This window comes from Caretta caretta, chromosome 22, assembly GCF_965140235.1.
Source record: "Caretta caretta isolate rCarCar2 chromosome 22, rCarCar1.hap1, whole genome shotgun sequence".
NCBI classification, from domain to species: domain Eukaryota; kingdom Metazoa; phylum Chordata; order Testudines; family Cheloniidae; genus Caretta; species Caretta caretta.
The window spans coordinates 12,636,827-12,661,386 of record NC_134227.1 but is presented as its reverse complement, the minus strand read 5'-3'; the positions used below and the strand labels follow the sequence as shown (position 1 = coordinate 12,661,386).

Sequence of the window (24,560 nt, the reverse complement as noted above, 5' to 3'; positions counted from 1 at the left end):
ATTGCCATTGTTTTACCAAGCAGATGGGAAAGTTCAGGGGATCAGAAAAAGACTATTATTATCTCAACTCGACAGAGAGAAGATGGGAGAAAAATGGACTATTTTCTCCTTCCCCCCCTGAAGTGCAGGACACTGGGGCGGAATCTATTTCAGCAAAGAATCAGAAGCAAAAGGGAACTTCAAAGCTCCGGACCAGGGGAATTATCACCACAGCTGGGCACGGACTCGGAGTTGGTTTTATTGTCCTTTCTCCTGTTATTTGTCCGAGGTCCCAGAGGCTTTTTTTTTTTTTTGGCTTGAAAGGGGATGGAGGGGGGAAGCAGATACCTGAGTCTTTGTTCCAGCCCTAGCCCAAGCTATGTCTGTGCTACCAGCGTCAACCTACCAGGGACTGAGCAGTCTCAAAGTGTCAGTTCATGGCAGGATGGAACCCTGTGCTGACCTGGGGGGGTCAGGGACGGGGGGATTTGTCTGAGAGAAGGGAGAGAGCAAGAACTTGAATGTGAGAGAGGCAGGGAAGAGAAAACTCATGAAAGAGAGCAGGAAAGTGAGGGGAAAGCTACTGCAAGAAAGTGCATGTGTGAGAGAGATTATGTGAAAGAGATGAAAGAAAGGGAACTAAAACATGGGATGGGGAGAATGAGAAGAGAGACAACACATTACGCAAGGAGACAAACCAAAGACCAACTTTCTAAGCAGTCTGTCTTTAGCCTCTAATGTTGCACCCACTGTTTTGCACGTGGAGTTCATCTCACTGTACGTCCATGTGCAGGTGACTGCATGCACTGTGCATATGTCTGAGGGCAAAATGAGAGGCTTTTCTTTGTCCGCAAAGTCTAGACCTCTCTTTGTTACATTCTTTCTCCCTAAATTCTCCCTGCAGTTTCAAATCAATAGAACTTCCTTCAGTCCTGTGCCCTGAACTGCTGTGTAGCACTGCTACACACTGTTCCGCAGCTGCCTGTTCTACCCCAGAGGTGGCTGCCTTTCAGTGGCAGGTGAAATTATTCTGTTTTTATACACTCTGGCAGTCGCTTTGTGATCCTTCAGGATGAAAGCAGGTGGTCGCATGGGATAAGTTACAGAGCCCCCCACATCTTTGGGATCTGGGATCAAATCCAGGCCTCAGCAGAGGAGCAACTGGAATGTCTCACCATCTCAGGCTGTTTGGTGGCCTGTATTGAAAGTGCTGGCAGGTTCTTAGCCTAGTTCCCAGTGGACAAGTGTCCACTTTACAAAAGATACGGAGGCCGAGATCCACAAAGGTATTTAGCCTCAGTGGAAAGTAGGAACCCACTTACTTTTGAGGATCGGGTCCTAAGACAATCAGCACTAACGGGCACTTTTACTGGCAGCCTCAGCAGGGAAGGAGAAGCTGGGCCAGGACATCTCTGGAGCCTGCCCATTCCGCTCAGGGCCAGGACTTGCCTTGCTGTGCGTACGGGGGGGGGGGGGGGGGGGGGTTCCTAAACAGGCCTCCCCCAGGGCAATGTGGGCTTCTCCACAGATGCAGCTCAAACTGCATCAGCTTCCCCGCCACAGTGCCAGCTGTGTCTCCACCTGTTGAGAATGCCCTTGCTGCCATTAAGCCTGTAGCTGTTGTGTGAATCCCCCCCCCCCCCTCTCTGCTTCCTCTCTTTCCCCGGCCTCACTCATCAGAGTTCACTTCTCCTTCTGCTCTCACATCATCTCACTTCCCCATCTTCAAATGCCTTTGCTGCATAGAGACCTCTGACCCATACCCTGCTGCCACTTCCCAGCCTCCTGCCCTGAACCCACTGGGAGTCCAGCGGACCTGAAAGGCAGCTTCCTCCTTTCATCCTCCCATCATCTGATCTTGCAGTGGCACCTTTCATCCTGGAGGATCCCAACGTGCTTTGCAACCTCCGCATGGGGCAGTTGCTTCACAGCTAAACCACACACGCAGCTTCGGAGGCCAAAGGAAGAAGAGAGCATGCATCCGAACAGAATCAGCCCAGCTGAATATTCATGCAAATATTGCAGGATCCTGAGTGAAGGATCAGGGTCTCCGCTTCCACGACTTCTCTCAAACACGCAACCCCCCCTACAAAATGCTGCCTCCCAGGGAACAGTGTCCCCTGCCAAAGCAGCAGCCCCACTTGCTGCAATACCTCGGGTTTCCCTGGGCAGTCCCTCAGCCAAGTGGTAAGTCAAACCTAACCCTGCTTAGCTTTTAAATCCTGATAGACTCACACTGCCCAAAGCAGCCTGGTTGTCCCCGGTCACAGGCAGCTAACATCCTAATCCCTTAGCAAGCCGTGGGAGGAGAGGAACTTGCCTCTGGCTGGAGCGGAGCCATGGGACAACAAAATTTAGGCAGGTGTAATCCAAATTAAACATTAGGAGGAAGAATGTCAGAGCCAGAGGGGGAAAAGAGGGCGGGAACCAGAGCCTGGCACTGTCTCTGGCTGGACCCCTAGCCAGCCGCAGCTCTCTGCAGGCTTTCCAGAGGAGCAGGCAATCCCAGTACAGACTCTTTGGGCAGCACGGCCACTGGAAGTTTAGATACCGCAGTAGAAACTTGGAGAGTCTCCACGCACGGGAAATGAGTTCTCGAGGCAAGTACCCCCGAGCAGCAGGTGACATCTATGCTCAGGGTGATGCCATCCCAATGATACGCGTGGGGTACTCTCTCCCTCCCAGTCCTGGTCTCACTGCAGAGATCTGCCCTCTCTTACCACTTTGGAACTGGAGGATCAAAGCACCAACACCTTCTGCACCGGTGTGACTACACACCCACTCCTCACACAAGCACACCTGAGTGCATGAGAACGCACAGAGGTGCATGAACACAGACGTGCACAAGTACACACACACACACTCCAGGACACACATGCACAATACTACTCTCACACTCAGCTGTCACACTCATCACTCCCTGGGTTCCATATGTTGCACAACACAGATTTTATAGTGGGGTCTAGGACTAATTCATAATGGATGATTTCACATACAAATCTTGCCTTTTTTCCGTACATTGCCACTGCATGTGCGTGCTCTCTCTCTCTCTCTCTCTCTCACACACACAAAATGGAACTGATCTCAAATAAATCTAGGAGACTCTTTGCTGTTCGCTCTTGGAGCATGGTTGGTACCCTGCCACTGGCCAGCTAAGTCGCATGGTGTGGTTTCTGCTCTCTGACTGGATGAGTGCACAAGCCCCGTGCAATGGCTCATGAAAAGGACTTTATAGCTCCCTTCTGCAAGTGTTTGTTGCAACTTGATGGAGTCAACGTTTCTGGAAGGGACCCATGCAGAGCTCATGTGGAGTTGTTTAGGAATTAATGCAAGCATTTACAGCCATTTTTTTTTAATTATCCCCCACTGGCTCTGGGAAAATCAAGAGACCTGGGTTCTAATCCCAGTTCTGACAAAGGCCTCAGACCCCCCTCTTTTGTTTCCTCTCCACCCTCTCTTTTCCCAATATCCCATCTTTTCTCCCTCCTCCTCTCTCTCCCCAACCCTCGTCCACACACACCTCCCTCTCTTTCTTTTCCCTATGCCCTTCTTATTCTCCCTCTATCCAATTTCCATTTCCCCCTCTGCCACATTGCCTTCTTCTTCTCCTCACCCCTCAGAGCTTTCCACCTTTCTCTGCCTGCTTCCCAGCAGTCACCAAGGAACCCCACACACTCCTCTCTTCATCACTTCAGCTCTCAATGCCACTCGGGCTATAAGCAGGATTTGCACCTATGCCCCGGCAAACCCTCCCTGCTTCCCCGGCCCTGAAAGGGTGCTGGGAATCCTCCCGGCCTAATCCTGCAGCTCTGGGCTCCTGGTGCACTTCGTATTCATGACAGATAGAATATTTCACGGAGAATTGGACGCACATTCAACTGGAAATGGAAATTTTATGACTGTTCTCACTCCGAGGTACAGATTACACCAGCTGAGAAAACATGGAAGCAAATGAACAAGCCGTGAACTGTAAAGTGTATTAATAATGAAACCACAGCCTGGGAAATGAAGGCTTTATTCTGTTTATATTCTGCTCCATTAATAGAAAGCACTCCAGCTAGCTCCACCCCATTAGCCAGCAATCTGTGCGGAGAAAGAGCTCAGAGTTGTCAGGCAGACTGGGGGGAAGGAGGGAGGAACTGGGGTCTGTCCCTCCCACCAGGCCCTACACCACGCCTGCAGGATTTTGGGACACGTCAGGGTTTTTCCTTGCCTCCTCCTCAGCTGCAGATCCTTCACAGCAGGAATGCAAACAAGCATGTTGCGGCCTGAGACGGCAAACTTAACAGCATGCTTGCTATGCATGATCCGGTGCCTGGCATGGATGTGGGAGGATGCTGGGGGAACCAGTGAGGGAGGCTGGCCAAGAGAAAAAAGACCTAGAGACAGGGCAGGATTTCCCATTACGCACAGTAGGCACGTGCCTAGGGGTGCCAACATTCCAGGGGTGCCTAAAAATACAAAATTTGCCACTCCCGGGGTCCCAGCAGGTGGTGGGGCAGGCGGAGGGGGAGACAGCCTCCCCCAGCTCTGCCGGAGTTCTCCTCACTCAGCTCGGCGGACACAGTCACCTCCCAGTGGGGCCGGTGAGTGTGGCCAGGGAGCAGGGCACAGGAGAGTGGGTCTCGGGGGGGTTTGTGGGGGAGCTCTGGGCAGTGTGTGTTGGGGCACTGGTCAGTTGGGGGTCTGAGGGCAGAGGGGCACTAGGCAGTCGGGCACTAAAAGTTAAAAGTGGTGGTATCCCTGCCTCCCGCAGCAGTTATGAGCTCCGAGACGCTGCGGGCAGTGGGGGTACCCTGCAGCTCCTGTCTGCCTCTGGGTAGCGGGGTCCCCTGCAGCTCTGAGCTGCTGCAGGCACTGGGGGAACCCTGCAGCTCTCGGCAGCCACGGGGTGGGGGGGCAGAGCTCCCAGCCCCCATGGGCAGTGGGGGGCAGCTCAGAGCAGGGGCCCCCGCATTGGCCCAGCCACCGGGGGCAGTGTGGGAACCCTGCCTAGGGGTGCACAAGGTGCAAATCCGGTCCTGCCTAGAGTTCTGTAACTCAGGATACTAATGCCAGGGGGACTCAGCTCCCAAAGCAGTGGGATTCCCCCACATCAAAGCACTTGAGCCATGAGACACACCCACTGCCTCTTAGTACAGGATCTTGCTCTCTTTCTCTCTCTTCCTTTGATATTTCTAAGGTTCCCCTCACCTTAATATCTAACCAGCTGCATGGGGAGGGCACTTGGGCCAGGATATCTACCCAGCCCCTAAAAGTGCAGGACGCATACTCAGGACTGTGAGTCAGCATACATACATGCATGCTCCCAGCTCCCTGAGTGCCAGAAGAGATGCAACCCAGGATCCCAGACAGTGGGTCTAAGTGTGACCCTAGCCAGAGGAGTTGCTTCGGGTACTAGCCTATCTCTCGGCGTGGCAGAGGGCCCGCCCCCTTTCTCTCTCTCATTGTCAGCTCTTTGCCCGACATGATTTACCAACCTGCAGTGTCATTAGTGACAACTGGGAAGGAGTCAAGAATCTGACAAGCCAATTGTGGGAGCCCATGAGACAGGGCAGCAGATGGCAGGGATGAGAATGCAACTCAGGGCCCTTTGGTGAGGGACGGGCCCACTTGCCAGCCGCTTCCTCCCTCCATTCCTTCAGCCTATGGCTAGGAACCCAGGGTCCTCACAGCTGCGGCGTGCAGAGAAGGGCAGTCCGAGGGAAAATTGCCTGGTCCAAATGCTTGCCATGAGCCACTGCAACAGCCCTCAGGTCTAACATCTGTGCTCCCACTCCCTGGTCTTTGAAACCCTTACTTATGCTGAGCCCCAATTAAGTCATTGGGACCAATGGAGTGAGCGGCGACGACTGATATGAGAGAAGGCTGTAGGATCGGGGCCATATTCTTTAACCCAAAGCTGTATGTTGGCTACTCGGCACATCTTGGGCCCATTCCTGAAGCCCATGTTCATGGAACCACAGGGAAGAGATGAGTAAGGACCTCAAGTGAGCTCTGAGAGCAAGCAGGTGCTTTTTCTTGGGGGCACTGTTTTGGGTGCCAGAAACTCAGCTTTCATTGTAAAAAGAAAAATGCAGGGAGAGATTCTCCCCCGTGTCTGAGCGCCTGTTGGGGTCTGTATGGCTCCCTGATCCTGGTGCCGGCCAGCCCCAGCTCTGGTGTGTTAACAGCCTGAGTGGTGCAAGGGGGCTAGATCGCCAGTAAAAATCAGAGCCTAACTCTAGACCTTGTGTTGGCAAATAAAACCCACTAAATGTTCAGTGAGTGATAACCGATACGGTGACATCTGCCTGAGGCTATGTCTACACTTCAACTGCTACAGCAGTACAGCACAAGAATTCTCCTGTCAACCTAGGGCTGTCTATACTGGGGATTAGGCAAGCTTAATTGCGTCACTCAAGGGGTGTGGATTTTCACACCCCTGAGCAACGCAGCTGGGTTCACCTAACTTGTTAGTGAAGACCTGTCTTGAGTCTGCGGACAGTCTGAAACAATAGCTCAGAGAGGTGACGAATGCCCTTTATTCAGCTAAATGGTGCACTCACTCTGAAGCCTAATGATGTGAATTAAACATCAGCATTGCTGTTTCACTTGTGCACCAAACACACCCCAATCTGCACCATCTACTATGAGCACAGTCTCATGTTGGTGTCACAAGTGGGTGGAACTTAGTTTGTGGGTAGAGTTTGGGGGAATCCCACCACTCTCCCCCCTCCACTTGTCAACTTACCCTCTATGCTACCAACTGAACACACCCAATAGCCACAGCCTATGGGAAGGCAAAACAAGAATGAGGCAGGCAGTCAGGAGTTGTACAAAAAAAACCCCTGCACTGCTCTTCCCTTCAGCCCAGCCCTGTCTTTAGCTGTGTTGCTTAACAAGCCCAGGCCACATGTTACAATACAGCTGTGCTTCCCAACTTCCCCAAGCACAACCTCTACAGCTTATGCAAACCTCATCACAGCAGCTAAAATGAGCCGAGTTTTCTGTAGCTGAAGCCTCCTGGTGTTGACAGAATGGGGACGCGATTCCACAGCTCAGAATTTTATAATAATACCTCAGGGGAGTCACTGGCAAAGTTTGGCCAAAATATAATTAGTTTGCACAGCTATTAGAGGCTGATAAAAGGTTTTAATTTGTGTGGAGATCTCTTGAATCTCAGCTACTCCCGTCCCCTGCTCTTCCCCTGCTTCACAATGCCAGCTGAGTGCCGCACAAGCCCGAGTGAGCCACGAATACAATGCACCACATTTACCGGGGAAATGAGGCTGCCATTCTTCAGCCACTCTGATTGCTAAAGAGGGGGGAGGAAATTTGGGAGGCTCAAACTCATTTTCTCTCTCTCCCTACTATGGAAGGAAAGAAAGAAAGAAAGAAAGAAAGAAAGAAAGAAAGAAAGAAAGAAAACCCCATCCTTCTATAACATCCAACACTAAAGTCCCTGCCCCAAAGAATTTGCAATCTATGTATCCTGCCCTTTACCATGTGACCCAAGAATGTCTTGATGCCAACTGGCAAAGGCACAAGGGGTGCACAGAGTCCCACTGGGTCAGATGAATGTATATTAAATTTACCAAAGGGTGGTAAACTTGAGGTCTTCACCAAGAACCAATAGCCCAATGGCTGCCACAATCACTGTTAAATGTGTGTACGGGTAATGTTTAAGGAAATATGTATCTTGCGTTAAAAATTATGTTCTTAAGGGCTATGAGTTATGGCGGGTCAACAGAAGGTCAGGTCAGTCAGGAAGGAAGAGATGCTTATCTCTCTCTGGCTTGTCATGTATCTGTGGTATGTTGTCTGTTTCACAACAGAGGCCTATTTGTATTATTGGGCCTGACACTAATCCGGAGATTGCACATTTGACAAGAGAGGAAAGCTGTAGGAAAAAAACAAAACCAGCAGGGGGAGTATCCTGTTTATAAGTGAAGAACATTTTGGGGGTATAGCTGGGAATACTGAGGTACACCCTGGATCCTTCCCCAAGGAGACAAATGGTCAGTGAGTTCTGTCTAAGGAAAGGCAAGTCACAGCCAAACTTGCTGGAAAACGCTGCAAGGACTTTGGGAGAGCTAAACTTCATTAGACAGGAAAGTACCTTGCCAATGAAGTCTAGGCTCTAGAACATGTGCTTTGATTTTATTTTACATATTACCATTTGATTCCAATAGTTTTATTTACTACTTCTTGAATCTCTATACTTTGTTAAACAATGTTGCACTTGTTTTCACTATAAACATATCTGAGTGCTGTGTCTTAAACAGAGCAGTGTTCTGAGGGGAAACTGGTAAGTTGGGGCGTACTGCTTCTTTGGGAGCAGTGAATCTGTGAATACTGCGCGTGTCCAGGGGACCAGGGCTGGACACTCCAAGGGGCGCTCGGAGGTTGGAGTGTGTCTGTTGCTAACCTGTAGAGAAACACTGCGGGAAGAGTCATACCCTGATGTTAGTGAATCCAGAACAATTTGCCTGTGGTGAGGAGGGAGAAGAGGATGTGGCAAAGCCACATATCGGTAATATGCATCCCTCCTGGAAGCTGGAGAGTTCAGAGAAATACATCAACCCATTTGTAGCTGGGGGAGTTCTATTCTTTCAATGCAGATTTTAATTTGGAGAGCCCAAACTGACTCAGCTCAATTATCTCAGCCATACTGGAAATCAGAAAAATCGCCACTGCTCAGAAACGATGGAAGGAACAAACGCTCACTAGTGTTTGCTGCCGAGTCTGTTCCACTGACAGAAGATGAGCTAGCAGAGGGTTACTTCCTGGACTAAGGCATAATGGCATTTTTTCCCATTCTCCACTAAAGCCAGTTGATCTGGGTTAGACCCTTGGAACAAACTTTATCACTGGTGTCAGAGTAGCGGCCATGTTAGTCTGTATTCACAAGAAGAAAAGGAGGACTTGTGGCACCTTAGAGACTAACAAATTTATTTGAGCATGAAGTGAGCTGTAGCTCACAAAAGCTTATGCTCCAATAAATTTGTTAGTCTCTAAAGTGCCACAAGTCCTCCTTTTCTTTTTATCACTGGTGTAACTCCAAGAGCATCAGAGAGAGTTATACCAGGGATGGATTTGGCCCTTGGGTCCTCAAGGCCTAATTTGGTGAGATGCTGAGCACCTTACAGCTCCCATCGGGCCAGATCCTGCTGAACCAATTAAGTCAATGATGTTTTGCTATGGACTTAAATGGGAGCTACAGATGCTCAGCATCTCGAGCGTTACATGTCTATTGAGTTCACAGGAGCTGGAGCAGGCTCCCTTCATTTGGTCACAGCATGCATGTGTTGTGAATTACATGCTCATTTCACAGGGGCAAGATGACCTGTCTGTGGGTTAAATGAGTGAGTATTTGCTACGAGTTACACTGACGCTGTGCCCAATAAATCTCTCTCCAAAACAAAAGAAGCAAACGGATCAGAACTAACAGTCTCTTAGGCTTGTTCTTCCACTCACAGACATAACGGACAGACCAGAAGAGCTCCGTGTAAGCTCAAAAGCTTGTCTCTTTCACCAACACAAGTTGGTCCAATAACAGATATTACCTCGCCCATCCTGTCTCTCCAGACGTGCTACAGACAGACAGAATACTGTAGACAGACAGACAGGCATATAACAGACAGACAGGCAAACCAAGCCACATACACAGCTCCTAGGATGGAAGGGGTTAAGCTAATGACCCTTGACCTATGTCCTGACTCTTTTAGGTAACTGCGGCACAGCCTGGTTTTGCCTGGTGCATTATCCAGACGTAGCTGGCCCATGCTGCCCAGCCCCCTTGTGGGCTGCAAACGAGACAGCGCTGGAGATTGCTATCTTCTTGCTTCTGCCTCTTCTGCCGCAGTCCATGCTCATTACTGTTCACTTCATCTCCCATCTCCCTGCACCGAGCAGTGCCAGCGGCAAGCGGAGAGCTGGGCGCGCCTGATAAGGAGCTCTGCTGGTGTGGCCTGGCGTGGGTGCCATGTGCACAGCATCCCCGCCCCCCCCCCCCCCAGACTTGCATGCAGCCCTTTCCCCCCTTCGCTGCCTCAGTGATGTCGGAAGTGACCTTTTTCACGAAGGATCTCTCCAGCCCTTTGTGATGAAGTGCACATCAAAAACAGTGGCAGATTTACAGGTTAACAGTGATTGAGTAGAGTGCACTGCAGCCAAATTAATGCTGCCTATAATGTAGTTTACCTCATTAAACAGTGCACACCAAGATCCTGTCTGCTGTAAAACAATTGGTCTCTAAAGCCTAGTGTTCATCTTCCAGGGATGCTGGGAGATAATAAATGGGTAATATTCTGGCGATAATGGTAATGGAGTCACGGCTCAGAGCTAATATTATGGCAAAGCAGTAATTATTTCAACAGTAAACAAGGGGATGGTTGAGCTGCCAACAGGACTGGAGCCTGTTGAAATGCTTCCGTTAATTTAGCTGGATCCCAGGCCTGGGACTGGCTCTTCGGATGAAGATGACATTCTCATCTGCAGACTGAAAAAGACAGGCCTCCCCATGGCCCACAGCCATGCCATGGCCTCCCCAGCCCATCTGGAGAATTTAGTGCTGGTGGGAGGTGCCCTACCATGGGAGAGGCGGAGCCTCAGAGCAGCAGCCTCGTTCTCATCAGGAGAGGGGAGGGGCCACCACAAAGTGTGAGGGACACTTGAGCAAAGACTCTTGGGTGATGCCCATGCTCAGAGAAGGTGGGGCTCGTGCCAGCCTACGTGATGCCTGCTTGGGAGGGTGGAGCCATCAAAATGGGAAGGAGCCGCAAGGCCACAGGAATCCTCTGATTATGGGGGACAAAAAATGAGGGGGGAAAACAGGAAGGGAGGGTATTAAAAATACAGAGGGTATGGGGATCGAACCGGAAAGGGACACTGATGAGAAACCCAGACAGCACCTACCATGCCAAGAAGGTGCCAGCTTGACAGCCCTAGAGACTCCAGTCCTCTGCTTATCCCTAAGACATGTAAAACACAGACAGTAGCAGGACTTGCTTCCCTGCTGCATTGCCCTGCCATCCCTGATCTGGAGGGAAGTCCCTCGAGCAGGGGGGCGTCCAATCTCTGTGGCCCATCAGTCCTTGCCCTCCCTGTCCCAAAGGGGTGACCAACAATACCGTATGCCCCTAGAGTCCATCTCACCTGAGGATTTCAAAGTGCCTTATGGATAATCATTAGTTGAGCCTCGCAAACCAGTCCGCACCAGAAAAGGCAGCATTATCAAGACCTCTGATTCAGATGGTGATACTGGCACAGAGTGATGAAGTAACTTGCCCCAGATCAACGACAAAGGCTGGGAGAGAACCAGCAGTCCTGACCCCCCAGTCTCCTACGCTAAGCATGGAACAAAACAGTGTTAATTAAGGGTCTATTTTGTGATGGACGCCTGCCCTGTAAGAACTGGGTTGATAACCACAAACGTATTCCACATGGGCCAACAAACACTGGTCAAAAAATAACAACTTTTGGCCTCTACCAACCACTGCTGGAGTTGAAGTTGTGACACATGTGGGAGAAAGGCTCCAGGTACAATGCTGAGAGCCCGAGGTATCCAGCCCCTGGACTGCTGCTCTGAAGGAGAAGGGGAATTGTCACAGCACATGGAAAGGCACAGTCCAAAGGTTCCATTTTTAAATGTTTGATAACAGGTTAATAAATGATATACGCCTGTTACAGATATGAGTGGCATTGCTCAGGGATGGTCAGGAGCACATCTGTAGCAGGTGCTGACAGATGATTACATGTCACAGTTGTGTGTGATCTCAGGCCTGGCTTAACAGAGGCAGCAGCAAAACCAGTGAGTTCTCAAGTGGCGGGTCTGGCTTTCAGAAAACAAGTCACTGGTGCCTTCTCGCTCTTGAGGGTGAAATAAAAGTTTTATTTCATCTCCTTGAGCTGGGAAAGGACATCACCAAAACACTGCATACAACAACAACAAAAAACCCAGGTTTCCCAGCCTGCAAGAAGCTGCCAGAGATTGGTGTCTTCCAGTGTTTCAATCACCCTGTAAATTCAGTTGAGCTGTTTTTATCGGGGGCTTCTCTGGCGCTTTACGCTGCTTTCCTCAACAAGCCTCATCTGGCCTTTTGGGAGGAAACCAGGCCCTCTAGCTCCTATCATTTCTGGCCAATTGTTAAGACAATCCAACTGAGAGCCAGGTGTCAGGACTCACTGGTACTCATTTGATTCTTGAAAGGAACTTGACCAGAAACGTGCTGCAGCATAGACAGACACAAAGCAGAGGGAAGAAAGGAGGAGGAAAACAAAACAGACCAAGACAAGATGATCTTACATACTCTATTCGCATCACATTCACTCACTTAATCATACCAGATGCGACATAGTGAGCTTTATAGACTACAAAAACCTTCCCTAATGTACATATCCTACAAAGTGCCTGTCACAGGAGTACAAGGGTGAGAGAGCATGACTGCATTTAACAAGAACAATGAAACAGCCTGGAATAGAACCCAGGAGTCCTGACTCCCAGTCTCTGGAGTCTAGCATCCTTTGGACTAAAATCCTCTGGAGTCCTTTGGACCAAAGCATCCAAACCCTTCTGACTCCGGTGTTTATTTCGCTGGAATGTTTGGTCAAAACTTTATATTAAGGTTCCATTTCTAAATGGTTGATAAAGGGTTAATAAGTGATAACTAGCTGGTATAAGCATGTTACAGACGGTTTCGGGACACTCAGAAGCACATCAGTAGAAGGTGTTACAAATGATTAGATGTCACGTTATGCATAACCTATCAGACTCTATAACAATCTACAACAACTGATTCATCATTTATTAAAACGTCTATTAGCCATTTACTAACCCTTTATAAGAACCACCTTCATATAAAGTATGACCAAACTGTCTCTTTTTGAGTTAGACAGCAACTGGGCTTTCCTATTTCCCTGCATGAACACCTCAACTCATCAGTCTATTTCGCCATTGCTTTCAAAAAATCTCTTTCTATTACCCTGACTATCAATAACCCAATTCATCCGTCAATCGTTGTCTCAGCTCCCGTGTCATCTGTTTCCTTGACTCTCTCAAGGAAGCACGCCCATTGCTACCCAAAGTACCACGAGGACTAGAGACACTGAACGTAGCTGGCTTAAGGGGCAACATCTGCTGTGAATGTCCTTGAGGCCTCAAAACTGGTCTTTCTGGAGAGCTGAGCTGGCCTGGCCTGGAGAACTGACCTTAAAGAGGTGGGTTCTGCTTGGCAAATTGCTTAGACAATTGTTGCAAGGCTAGATATATTACTGTTTAAAAGGCAATCTCTTTCCCTAGCGATCGTCCCACTCAGCAATGGATGGGTCGCACAGTGATAAGCGCTATAGATGTAGCCAAATTGACTGATGAGATGCACAGACAGATAACTTAGGACAGACAGACAGATCCCCTGATCGACTCCAGTTTCCACAATGCAAGGGGATTTTTTTTAAAGCTTTTCCCACCCACCACACATCCTCCCATGGCCAAGCCCCTCACATCAGCCTCTCTGAGTCCTCTGCATTGCACCTGACTCTGCTTTATCTGCTCGGCAGGGGGTTCACAATTCTTTGAATTGTAATGGCTTTAATGGGCTGAATGCACCACAGGCTTGCAAGGCGAGACAGGGCTAGAGTGACAACACCACAATGTGAAGTTTCTCATTCTCTTTGTGCGCGCGCGTTATCCGGAACAGGGACACCGCTGTGAGCCTCGCTGGCATGCGCTGCCTCTCGCTACATCACTCACGGAGCGCGGGGGGGTGTGCGGCGGGGGTGGAATGGCGCACCAGAATGGGTCTTTCTCTCTTCCGGCTGTTAGCCTGGTCTGAGGAGAGCGGGCAGAAAGGTTTTCTTTCCAAAAGAAAGGCGTGTTTATCAGGAGAGCATCATGGATAGAACCACAGCAGGTGAAAAGTACCTGGACAACCCCACGGCCCAGGGCCCTGCGACGCCCCTGACCTCCCCGTGGCCCAGCTCCCCATGACCCCCCTCCCTTGCAATGCTCTGCGGCCTAGCTCCCCACGAAGCCCTGACCACTCTGCAGCCCAGTGACGACACTCTGCCCGGCTCCCTGAAACACCCCGACCGCCCCACGGCCCAGCTCCATACTGCTCTCACAGACCAAGTAGCCTGAACAAATCCACTTCCAATCCACCAACTCATTCATCTCAAGATTCCCTGCCTTGCTTTTAAGCCCTGCCAAAAGTTATAGAGAACTGGCTTGGTGTAGCGGACAGGGGGCTGGGCTGGGAGTCAAGAAGCCTGGAGTCTAGTCCCAGCTTTGCTGCTGTTGCAAGTATGGGCAGAGGATCTCATGAGACCTCTGCCTTTTTTGGGCCAAAATCTCATCTATCTTAGATCCTAATTTGGACGCCATTCCTGCCGTGTCTGAGCTCCTGCCAACCTCTAATGTATTTATATTAATATCAGCCCGATGAAGGAGTCTGTGTTAGTGCACCCATTTTACAGACAGGGAACTGAAGCATGGACAGACTAACTGACTTGCCCACAGCCACCCAGCAGAGCTGTGAATTGAATTCTGGTCTCTCCAAGTCCTAGGTGACTGTCCTAAGCACTGGACCACCCTTCCTCTCTTATACAAACAGCTGATGAAGTCTGGCCCAAAGGTCACCCTGAATCATGGCGATGCTAATAATAATCCACAGCTGAGTTTCAGCTGTGGACCCTGCCCAACTACTGTCTCTAATCCTCCCCATTGAGGCAAACCCCAAGGTTCACTGAATGAAACAGGAATTTTCCATCAGCAAAGCCATTGTGAACTGGCTTGTTATTAATAATTGCAGCCTCAGCCGTACATCAGAGTGCCTCGTTACCCTGGCAGTCACTATTCTGGCCCCTTGCATTGGAATCCATCGTGCTAAACGGCAATCATTCTAAGTGGGACCCCCCTCAAGCCTTGGACCTGGAATGGACCCCTGAGCCCAGATCCCTGCATTAGAGCCCTATCCACACGGAACCTGAGCACGTGCCTCGGATCGCCACAAACGCCACCTGTTTACAGATGAGTCTGATTTCTGTTGTATCCACGGATAGGTGCCCCCGGGTTCACCAGCACTGTTGCCTCTCACTCTATTAGAGCGACCGCTCTATTCACTTTCAGGGTTCTCTTGTCCCCCACAGCTCGTGAAGCTGTACTCTTGCCTAGCCAAGAGAGTCTGGCATGGGTCTGCTGACATGCACATGACAATACTGCTGTCACCATGACAACACTAGATTTACACCAAAAAAGTAAAAGGCCAGTAACCACGGAAACACTTGAGTGACCGCAGCCTGACGGTATAGGATACTGTATCCCAGTTTGGGATAAGAGGGAAGGTCCTCTCATGGATCAGTAAAAGACAGGAAACAGGCTAAGAATAAATGGTTGGTTTTCACAATGGAAAGTGGCAAATAGCAGGGTCCCCCAAGGATCTGGACTGGGATCAGTGCTGTTCAATGTATTCATAAATGATCTGGAAAAAGAGGTAGGTAAACTGTGAGGTGACAAAGTTTGTAAATTATACTAAATTACTCAAGATATTTAAGTCCAAAGCTGACTGTAAAGAGTAACAAGGGACCTCACCAAACTGGGTGACTGGGCAACAAGACGGCCGATGAAATTCAATATTGATAAATGCAAAGTAATGCACACTGGAAAACATAATCACAACTATACATACAAATTGACGGAGTCTAAATTAGCTGTTACCACCCAAGAAAGAGATCCTGGAGTCATTGTGGAGAGTTCTCTCAAAACATCCACTCAGTGTGCAGCGGCAGTCAAAAAAGCTAACAATGTTAGGAATCATTAGGAAAGGGATAGATAATAAGACAGAAAATATTATAATGACACTATTAAATCCATGGTACGCCCACACCTTGAATACTGTGTGAAGTTCTGGTTGCCCTGTCTCAAAAAAGATATATTAGAATTGGAAAAAGTAGAGAAAAGGGCAAGAAAAATGATTAGGAGGATGGAACAGCTTCCATATGAGGGGAAATTAAAAACACTGGGACTATTCATCTTAGAAAAGAGACGACTAAGGAGGCGGCGGGGGGAGGAGGAATTTGCTAACAGTGAATACAATCTTGAATGGAGTGGAGAGAGTACACAGGGAAATGTTATTTATCCCTTCACATAACACAAGAATTAGGGGGTACCTGATGAAATACACAGGCAGCAGGTTTAAAACAAAGAAAAGGAAGTCCTTCTTCATAGAACACAAAGGCAACCTGTGGAACTCATGAGGGGACGTTGTGAAGACCAGAAGTATAACTAGGTTCCAGAAAGAGTTAGAGAAGTGCATGGAGGACAGATCCATCAATGGCTATTAGCCAAGTCCCAGGCTGACTGAAGCCTATGACGCTCACTCAATATGGGGAAGGCTAAAGTGCTCTATCAACCTGCTTCAGGCCTTGCACATGACCCCACCGCAAATCACCATCGAGGGTCAGACTTTGGAGACAGTTGAGCACTTTCGCTACCTCGGTAGCCAACTTTCTCAAAATGCAAAAATCGACAGTGAGATCCAGCACAGGATCCAGTGCGCAAGTGCTTCCTTTGGGAAATTGCTCCAACGCGTTTTCATGGACCATGACCTATGGCAGGACACCAAGATCCAGGTCTACAAGACAATTGTTGCTACACTCCTCTATGGATGTAAAGTCTGGATGACCTATCTCAAGAGCTTAGAGAGGTACCACCAATGATGCCTCTGGAAGATCCTTTGTGTCAAGTGGCAAGATCGCCGCACTAATGTCAGCATCCTCGCTGAAGCCAACGTCACCAGCATTGAACCAATGATCCTAATGAACCAACTTCACTGGGCTGGACACTGTGTGCAGATGCCAGACTCTTGCCTCCCAAAACAAGCCCTGTACTTTCAGCTCGCCCATGGTCAGAGATCCTGTGGTGGTCAGAGGAAGTGCTTCAGAGACTCACTGAACGAGTATCTTAAGAAAACTGATGTGAACATCACAAGCTGGGAGGAGCAAGCCACCAACAGACCCCAATGGCGCCATATCCTCCTTCAGGCAGTGGCCCGCTTCGAGGAAAAGTGCCTTGACCTCAAAGCTAAAAAGAGAGAGAGAAGGAAGGAAAAAGAAAGAACTTTCTCCCAGCAGGCAGTTGGCCTGCCACAAAATGTCTGTACCTACTGCGGGTGGATTTGCAGTTCCAGGATCGGACTCCCGAGTCATCTCAGGACCCATATGTAAATCCGCGGTAGAGATCGTCCTCGAATTGAGGTATTGCCAGTCCAATCCATTGGCCAAGATGGTCAGAGACCATCCTCTGTGGGTCCCTAAACCTCCAACTGCCAGATGGTGGAACGGGACAATGGGATGGATCACTTGAAATTGCCCTGTTCTGTTCATTCCCTTTGAAGCATCTGGCACTGGCCGCTATTGGAGACAGGATACTGGGCTAGATGGACCATTGGTCTGACGCAGTATGGCTGTTCATATGTTCTTCTGAAAGATGGAAGCAGCAGTGATAGCTGGAACCCCAAAATCTGGCTTCGGGGCAAAACCTTCTCCCATTCCCTGAGCGTTTGGACTCCATCCCTTTTGGGAAGCAGGGGCCCAGCTGTGCGACTTGGGTTGGCATCTGAACTGCATTAGAGCTGGATTTTCAGTTCAGGGTGAAGCCAAATGTATTCTGTGCTGTGAAATGCGAACCTCGCCCATCTCTAGTAATTAGCAGAGTGCAAGATCTGCCTCCAAAATCAGCCAATTTAGAGCATCTCTAAAGCACCCCGGGGGCAAGTCTCCAGCACAAGTGACACAAGAAGGTTCTTTTGCAGTGGGGGTGGTTTCTCAGGAAGGATGTTGCTGCCTCCCACACAGTGTGTTATTTCTTGACCTTCATTGTCTTTCTCTCTCTCCTGCTTCCTCATTTCACACAGCTGAAAAATCTTCTCCTGACTGCCATCCTAATGATCTCAGTGCCTCGTAGGGCTCTGACACCAGTGCTGACGGCCAGGGCGCTGGTGTCAGCCCACCAGATGCCAGAGCGTAGCCTTCTGACACCTTTTTGCTGAACTGATATTTGAAGGCAGGGTGCCTGGTGGGTCTGGCAGAACTTGAACTGCCCAGTAGAGCCTCCCGGTCCCATTTGATGGCTGGAGGGGACTTCTCAGCAGAGATGCACCAAAAGTCGGGGTAGGAGTCACAACGCTGTTGGAGCTCTGCACAAAGCAATTGTACAGACCCTCTGCCCCGCTCCACTAGACTACAGATGACTCAAGCACCTGCTCTTCCTTGACCCAGCGGGATGGCTGTATTTGCTATTTAAGTTTTACCAGAGGTGCCTGGCTGGAATAATATTCTGTGGTGCAGAATAAAAAGATGAGGGGGGTTGCTGCAGAGTGAGAGGCATCGGCAGAGATGCAAGGGAGGGGGGTCTCAGAACCGGGAGAACAGAGCAGGCTGCACATCAGGAGAAAGGTGCATTGGCAGAGTTTTATGAGAGTCCCAGGGGAGGAGGAGACAGAGAGAAAACGCATGGGTTATGGAATGAGATCTTGGCTAAACTGGAATAGGCTTTATACAGCTCTTTTCAAAAGCCGTTTGCCGCAGTGATCCTGTTGTTTTTTCCGTACACAGCAAGAGGAATTTGGAAAGATTGCTGCCCGTGAATGGAGACATGTGCAAAGGAACGGCAGGCGGCTCCTGCAGGGGAACTCCCCAAAGGCCTTAAGTATTCAGCCACAGACACAGAAGAGATCACTCAAAGCCCCTGTGATTCAGTGACAGAGATGGCACCAGCAGGAAATTCACCTGCTCCAGCTCTTAGCAGAAGAGTTAAATGGTGGAAATAACATCTCTTCCTCCCCCCCGGCAACAAGTAGCAACCTGGTCAGCACCAGAAAAGCATCCCCCCTCGAAACAAGTGGTGTGAATTTAGCTCCCATAATGTGGTTAAAATTGCAGTGATGAGCACCATGCATTCAGAGGGGTTGGTTTATGAGTGCAAGCTGCTACATATATATCACTCTGTACCAGAGCAATGCAGGCTTCTAGAAATCAGGTACCAAGGACTCCTCTGTTGTCACAGGAGCTGGGGGTGGATGGAAAGGAGCTTGGGGGGAAGATGAGTCACTGGACTTAAAGTGGCTAGAAAACAGCAGCAGAAAATTCACATTACACAGGGTAGCTCCTGCAGGGAAAGGCAGCGGAACCAGCTTCCACACCAGCCATCCCTGCCTCAGCCCTGTCATAAGGGGTGGTCACTGAAAGATCTCACACGGATGACGCAGGTTACATATGCTTATTAGCCACTCAAATGTATGCAGGTGCTGGAAACCATGGGACCTATAACCAACTCCCTGTGGCCCCTTTTCACCATTTCGCCCACTGCAGAGAATCCAGCTGAGGGAAACTGAGGCATGGGGTTGGGCAGTGATTCGTCCAAGGTCATCGGGGAACAACTGGCAAAGCCAGATCCATGGCTTACAGTCCCCTCCCTGCTCCTCTGAACCACAGTGCCTCTTAGAAGGATCCGCTGTCAGGCTCTTTACAGAACCATGTCCAAATGCAGTTGCTTGGGATTAACAGAGCTGGGGAGTTTTCACAGCATGTAGCTCACCTTGAGGTCTCAGGATGCCCAAACATAGCTAGATGACAGCCAAATAATCAACTCACAGATAGGTGCCCCTACCTCCCCCCCAGTTATTGTAAAGGTGCTGAGATGGGGCAGTGGGTGTGGGTGGAGACACTGAGAGACAGAGGACAGATCAGGTGCAGTCATAGCTCCTGAGCTAGCTCACGAGAGAGAGATGGCATGTCTGGCAATAAATGGGTAGGTAGGCAGGCATCGGAGCTGCCCTGTGCCAACTCTGAGCTTGGCACTCCCAGCTATCGAGAGCCCAGCCCCACGCGGTCTGTGCGGTGATTAATTCTACTGGGTTTCAAATGCAGAATCTCTAATCTGGGCCAGAAATCTGGTAACAGCTACTGTTGTAAATTATCCAACTCCACAGGTAATTTCTGATTAGCTCACTCCTCTCCCCTTGGTGCATCCTCAGTTTCCATAGCAGCTAAGACCTACGTAAAATGGAAACATCTGGTTCAAGCCCAGGTAAAGCTCCCCTGGGGAAAGGAATCTGCTGGATGCCAGCATAGAGAGATAACAGCCCCTCTGAAAGACAGCAGTGGCTGAACCTCAGGGATGGGGAGGGGCATATGGGGAATAGAGCAAAAGGGGGTTATGGGGGAGGGAGAAGAAAAGGAAGAAAAGAGACTTGAGGGAAAGAAAGAAAGAAAGAAAGAAAGAAAGAAAGAAAGAAAGAAAGAAAGAAAGAAAGAAAGAAAGGAGATGAATGGCAGTGGGAGCAAACAGAATAGTGCAGAGATGCCCTACCATAAACGCTTGCTGATCGTGATAGATGCACTGGCAGTAACCTTGATCCAGTCCCATTAGATGCTCGGCAATGGGAGGAAGCACACAGAGATCTGTGGCACGGACTTTATCCATCACCCACATGAACGGCCTGCTCGGCAGCTTGGCCCACGTGGGGTGCATCCATCTCAAGCAGAGAGGCCAACGCACCCAGGGAAGGCTGGGTTTTGTAACAGACCCGTTCGAAAGGTGCTCATCGTCAGTGACAGGAAAGGAACAGAGTGAGGTGTCGGGGTCCCTGCTCCACCCCTCTCTGTCCACGGGGATTAATGAGTTGGCCCAGCAGCCGCAGAAAGCACTGGGGTCGGCTGAGAGCACTGGGGTCGCACTCAGACACTGCAGTGATTAACACAGACTTAGACTGGGGAACAATGGGGCAAATGGATACGTTTCTCAGGGGAGGTAAGTTTGTCTAATAGATGCATTCAGCCCTGAGGTTCTTTCACTTCATGCGGGGTGACGGCAGAGAGCTGCCGATATCGCAGACAATCAAACCCTGCCCTGATCTAACCTGACAGCTGGCTGGTGGGCACTGCAACCAGAGCCCCAGTACTCAAAGCCTTCCAGTCATCGTCCTAGTCGAACCGATCTAACCCCACGGTTCAACAGCATCTGAGAAATGCTGGAGATCGCACAACTCAAAGTGAAATTAAATAAAATCACTGGGAAAATATTTTGAAATGTGATCTGACATCACTGAATTTGTGCCTATAGGAATTAACTCTCCAGTAATCAAACCCACACTGTTAGAGACCTCTGTTGTTTATTAATTAACGAGAGATGGCAATTCATGCAATTTGTTGAGTGGATTTCCTTTTTTTTTGCACTACTATTTCCAGCTCTCATTGGCACTGATATAGAAATCCCAATATTTTAATATTGCATTTTTTTTAAAATAGCGTTTTTGTAGGTCCTACACAAAAACAAAACATTGCCTTTGATCAGACTTGCACTCACTAAGATCTCCAGTTATCACATTAGTCTGATGAAAGCATTCAACCCACGATCATGATAAAACTCACACTTAGTGCAGGTTCTTCACAAACACAACTGAGAATTTGTGCCATGTTAACCCTGAATCCTCTGTTCAGCACACAGTCTAAAACCGCTTGTGCTCTCAGGATCAATTCCTGGGGCAGGGAAGGATGGAGTCTTCCTTCCAGGCCACCAGACAGAACTGCAGATACTCTGTGGCCACAATTCCAGCCTCCATCCGGAGTTCCCTCCTTGCAGCGTGCAACACATCTGTCTTTGTGAGTGGGAACTGCTGGTGCCCCTAAGCCCCTGCTGCAGGGATAGCACTAGGAATGCATGAGGCCGCATGTGGCCATCTTACCTTTGGGGGAGATGTGCCTCCAGGTGATTGTAGGATCCGGTCTGCCTGTGGCTATGCAGGTGAGGCTGATGTTGCCACCTTCGTTGACGGAGATATCGGAAGAGATCTCAACAATTTTGGGAGACACTGGAATGACATACAGGGAGAAGTGAGGAGGCAGCAGGTTCCAGTTTGACAGTTTCACTCTAATTCTCCAGGTTGTGTGTGTTGGGGAGGGCCAGGGGGAGTTTTTGTGAGTAGTTGTGGATGAGCAGCTGTAGGTATAGGTGGATTCTCCCCAACTCACAATTACCAGCTAAGCAACAGCCCATCAGCCCCATCTAACATGGCAGTGAAGGACCTGGAGGTGACATTCCCCCATCCCCCACTTCCTTCCCAGATATGCTTAACCCCAGATCCCTCCTTAACCTTCTCCCCACCCCGTTTCCATTGGAATCATGTCCTCAAGAGGATTCACTGGAAGAAAACACCCTCTCTGCCAGGCGTTCCCAAACTGGGGCCAGTGGAGCTCCCACTGGTGGGGTGCCCAGAGTTCACGCATGGCGCGGTTCAAGCCCCTTGTTTGCAGCTACCTCTACGTCATAAAGAAGATCCTGGAGGCCTTTGAAAGAAGCTGGAAGCCAGGAGAAAGAGCCAGCCTAGCTGCCCCCAGGAGCCGCCACTACACAGGAGAGGAACACAGTGGTGCCCTCAGGGATGAGAGCCACTTGCGCTGCTATTCACCAATGTCCAGGGAGGGCATGGGGGAGAAGAGAACCAGATGGCTGGGCAGCATGTCCAGGGTAGGATGTGTAACCCCGGGGGGTTTAGGGAGCACAGCTGCTTTAAAACCTCGTCCTCAGGCAGTGCAAGGCTCGGCTGTTCTGAGGGGAGGGGAGTCAAGAGAGGGAGCGTGAGAGGGACGTGGGGGTGTTTGTAGCTCCTGGCTCCTACAGCGAGTAGGCCCTCGCACAGCGAAGCAGGCGAGAATCAGCTCAAAGCCTGGGAGGAACAGAGTGGCTCACCGGGGACGTCCCAAGATGGGACACTGAAGGAGCACTGTGCCAGGAAGGAATCACACGAGAAGCATAAACTGGAGCCACCATTGACCGGAACTGTATGGGGCTGTGAGTACTGGGGTTTGTGACTTTGCACGGGGAATAAGGAGGGAGGCTGTAGCTAGCTAAGAGACGGGTTGTTACTCTGTGTGGGTTTGTGGAGAGCAGCAGGACACCGGACAGGTTGGTTGTTGATAGAGGATGGGCGCTGAAGATACCCAGGAGCACCCAAGCAGAGGCAGTGCTAGTCCATTGGGGGCCCAAAGCAGGAATATTCCCCCCCCCACAACACAATGAAAAGTGAATAGGGGGCCCCCTTGAGCTGCATGGGGCCCTAAGCAATTGCTTCGTCTGCTTACACCTAGCGTCGGCTCTGCACCCACGGCTCACTGCTGCACAGGAACTCTGCCCGGGATTCCTGACTTCTGAGTCTAGACACATTGCTCTTGGCATCTATCCTTTTACACTGTGGTAGCACTGGGTCCATGGGTCCTCGTCTGGGATGTAACCCTGTTTTGCCACTCCCCCTATCTTCTCCCCCTGATGTTTTTCTCCATCCATCCCTCTGTAAATAAGTATTTCCCTTTCTTACGTCTGTTGTACTATTCCGATGAGCGTGTTTACTCCGGAGGGTTTGGAACAGGTGTCCCTGAGGTAGTGGAAGGGAGTTTCCCTGCTGTGTTCCTGCATGTGGCTTTCCTTGGCCAAAGCTGCCCGGCAGAGCAGACTCCACCTTGGCCATGAGGGGCTATAGACACATATAGGGGAACAGAGAGTCCTGTCTATAAGGACACATGAGCAGGAGGAGAGTAGAAGGAGCAGAACGGATATGAAATGAAGAGCAAAAGGAAACAGCATGACAAGACATATTCCAAAGGGGCTTAGTGCTCTGTGCACTAAAGACAGTTGAAAGAAAACAGCTAAAGCCTTCCTCAATGTCACATTACCATGTGAGCAGGGGATGGGATGTGATCTGTGTGATCTCCAATGGGAGAGGAGGTCTCTGCGAGATAAACTCTCTCTTAACTGTCATGAAAATAGCCCTGTAGAACTGAAAAGAAAATAATTGCCTTTCTGTTATAGGGTTTCATTGGACCATCCTATCACATTTAATAGAAAACTCTGTCCCTGCTATGGAATTTTATAGGTTAAAAAAAAAAAAAACTATAGAAAGGATTCTATACATTCCATAGGTGTTCTGAATACTTTGCAAAGAACCCTCAAGGTTTCTTCATCATTACGGTATTTTCTACAGGACTTTTCCATAAGAGGAAATGTAGGGCCAGATTCTCAGTGGGCTGTAGATCAGCATAGCTCTATCAACTTCAATGGAGCTATGTTATTGATGCCAGCTGAAAATTCATGAATAATGTAAAGAACCACTGCTACTCCCATTCTTCTCAGCCACGCAAGGCAGCCATGGGCTACAGCATCCCCTCTGCTGTACACCACCTCCATCTCTCTGGATTCCCACGCATGGCCGATGAGCTAGTACGCACATTGACCTTTCCAGAGGACTGGCTGAGACAGAGCAACCGCAGTGGCCTTCCTTGCACATATAGCCTCCGCCACACAGGTAAGTAATTTATTGATCCGTAAAGCACTCCCGAGACAGCCTGGAAGGGATTATGTCATGCTAGCCCTGGGCAATAAAATAAAATAAAATAAAATAAAAAGAGGGGCTTTTTTGTGAATGCCAGCGTGATTAAGGGTTTGTGGTTTGAAGTATAGTTAAAGTACATTTTAAGTGGAAACAAGGTGGGTAATGAATTACCCTGTGATGTGAAGGACTGCTGGGAGTTCATTTTCCCTACTTTGAACA

General features: G+C 49.6%; 1 protein-coding gene across 17 annotated transcripts in view; it reads right to left on the bottom strand.

Annotated features, from left to right (window-relative positions):
* Positions 1-24,560, bottom strand: part of NTM (neurotrimin) — a 676,763-nt gene that overhangs the window by 64,256 nt on the left and 587,947 nt on the right. For all 17 annotated transcript variants that reach the window (XR_007353529.2, XM_048827378.2, XM_048827373.2 and 14 more), the window contains one exon: positions 21,702-21,827. Coding sequence is in view for 16 of the 17 variants with exons in the window: in XM_048827378.2 (XP_048683335.1) it covers positions 21,702-21,827 (126 nt within the window). In the remaining variant the exon portion in view is untranslated. The remainder of the gene's footprint in view (positions 1-21,701; positions 21,828-24,560) is intronic.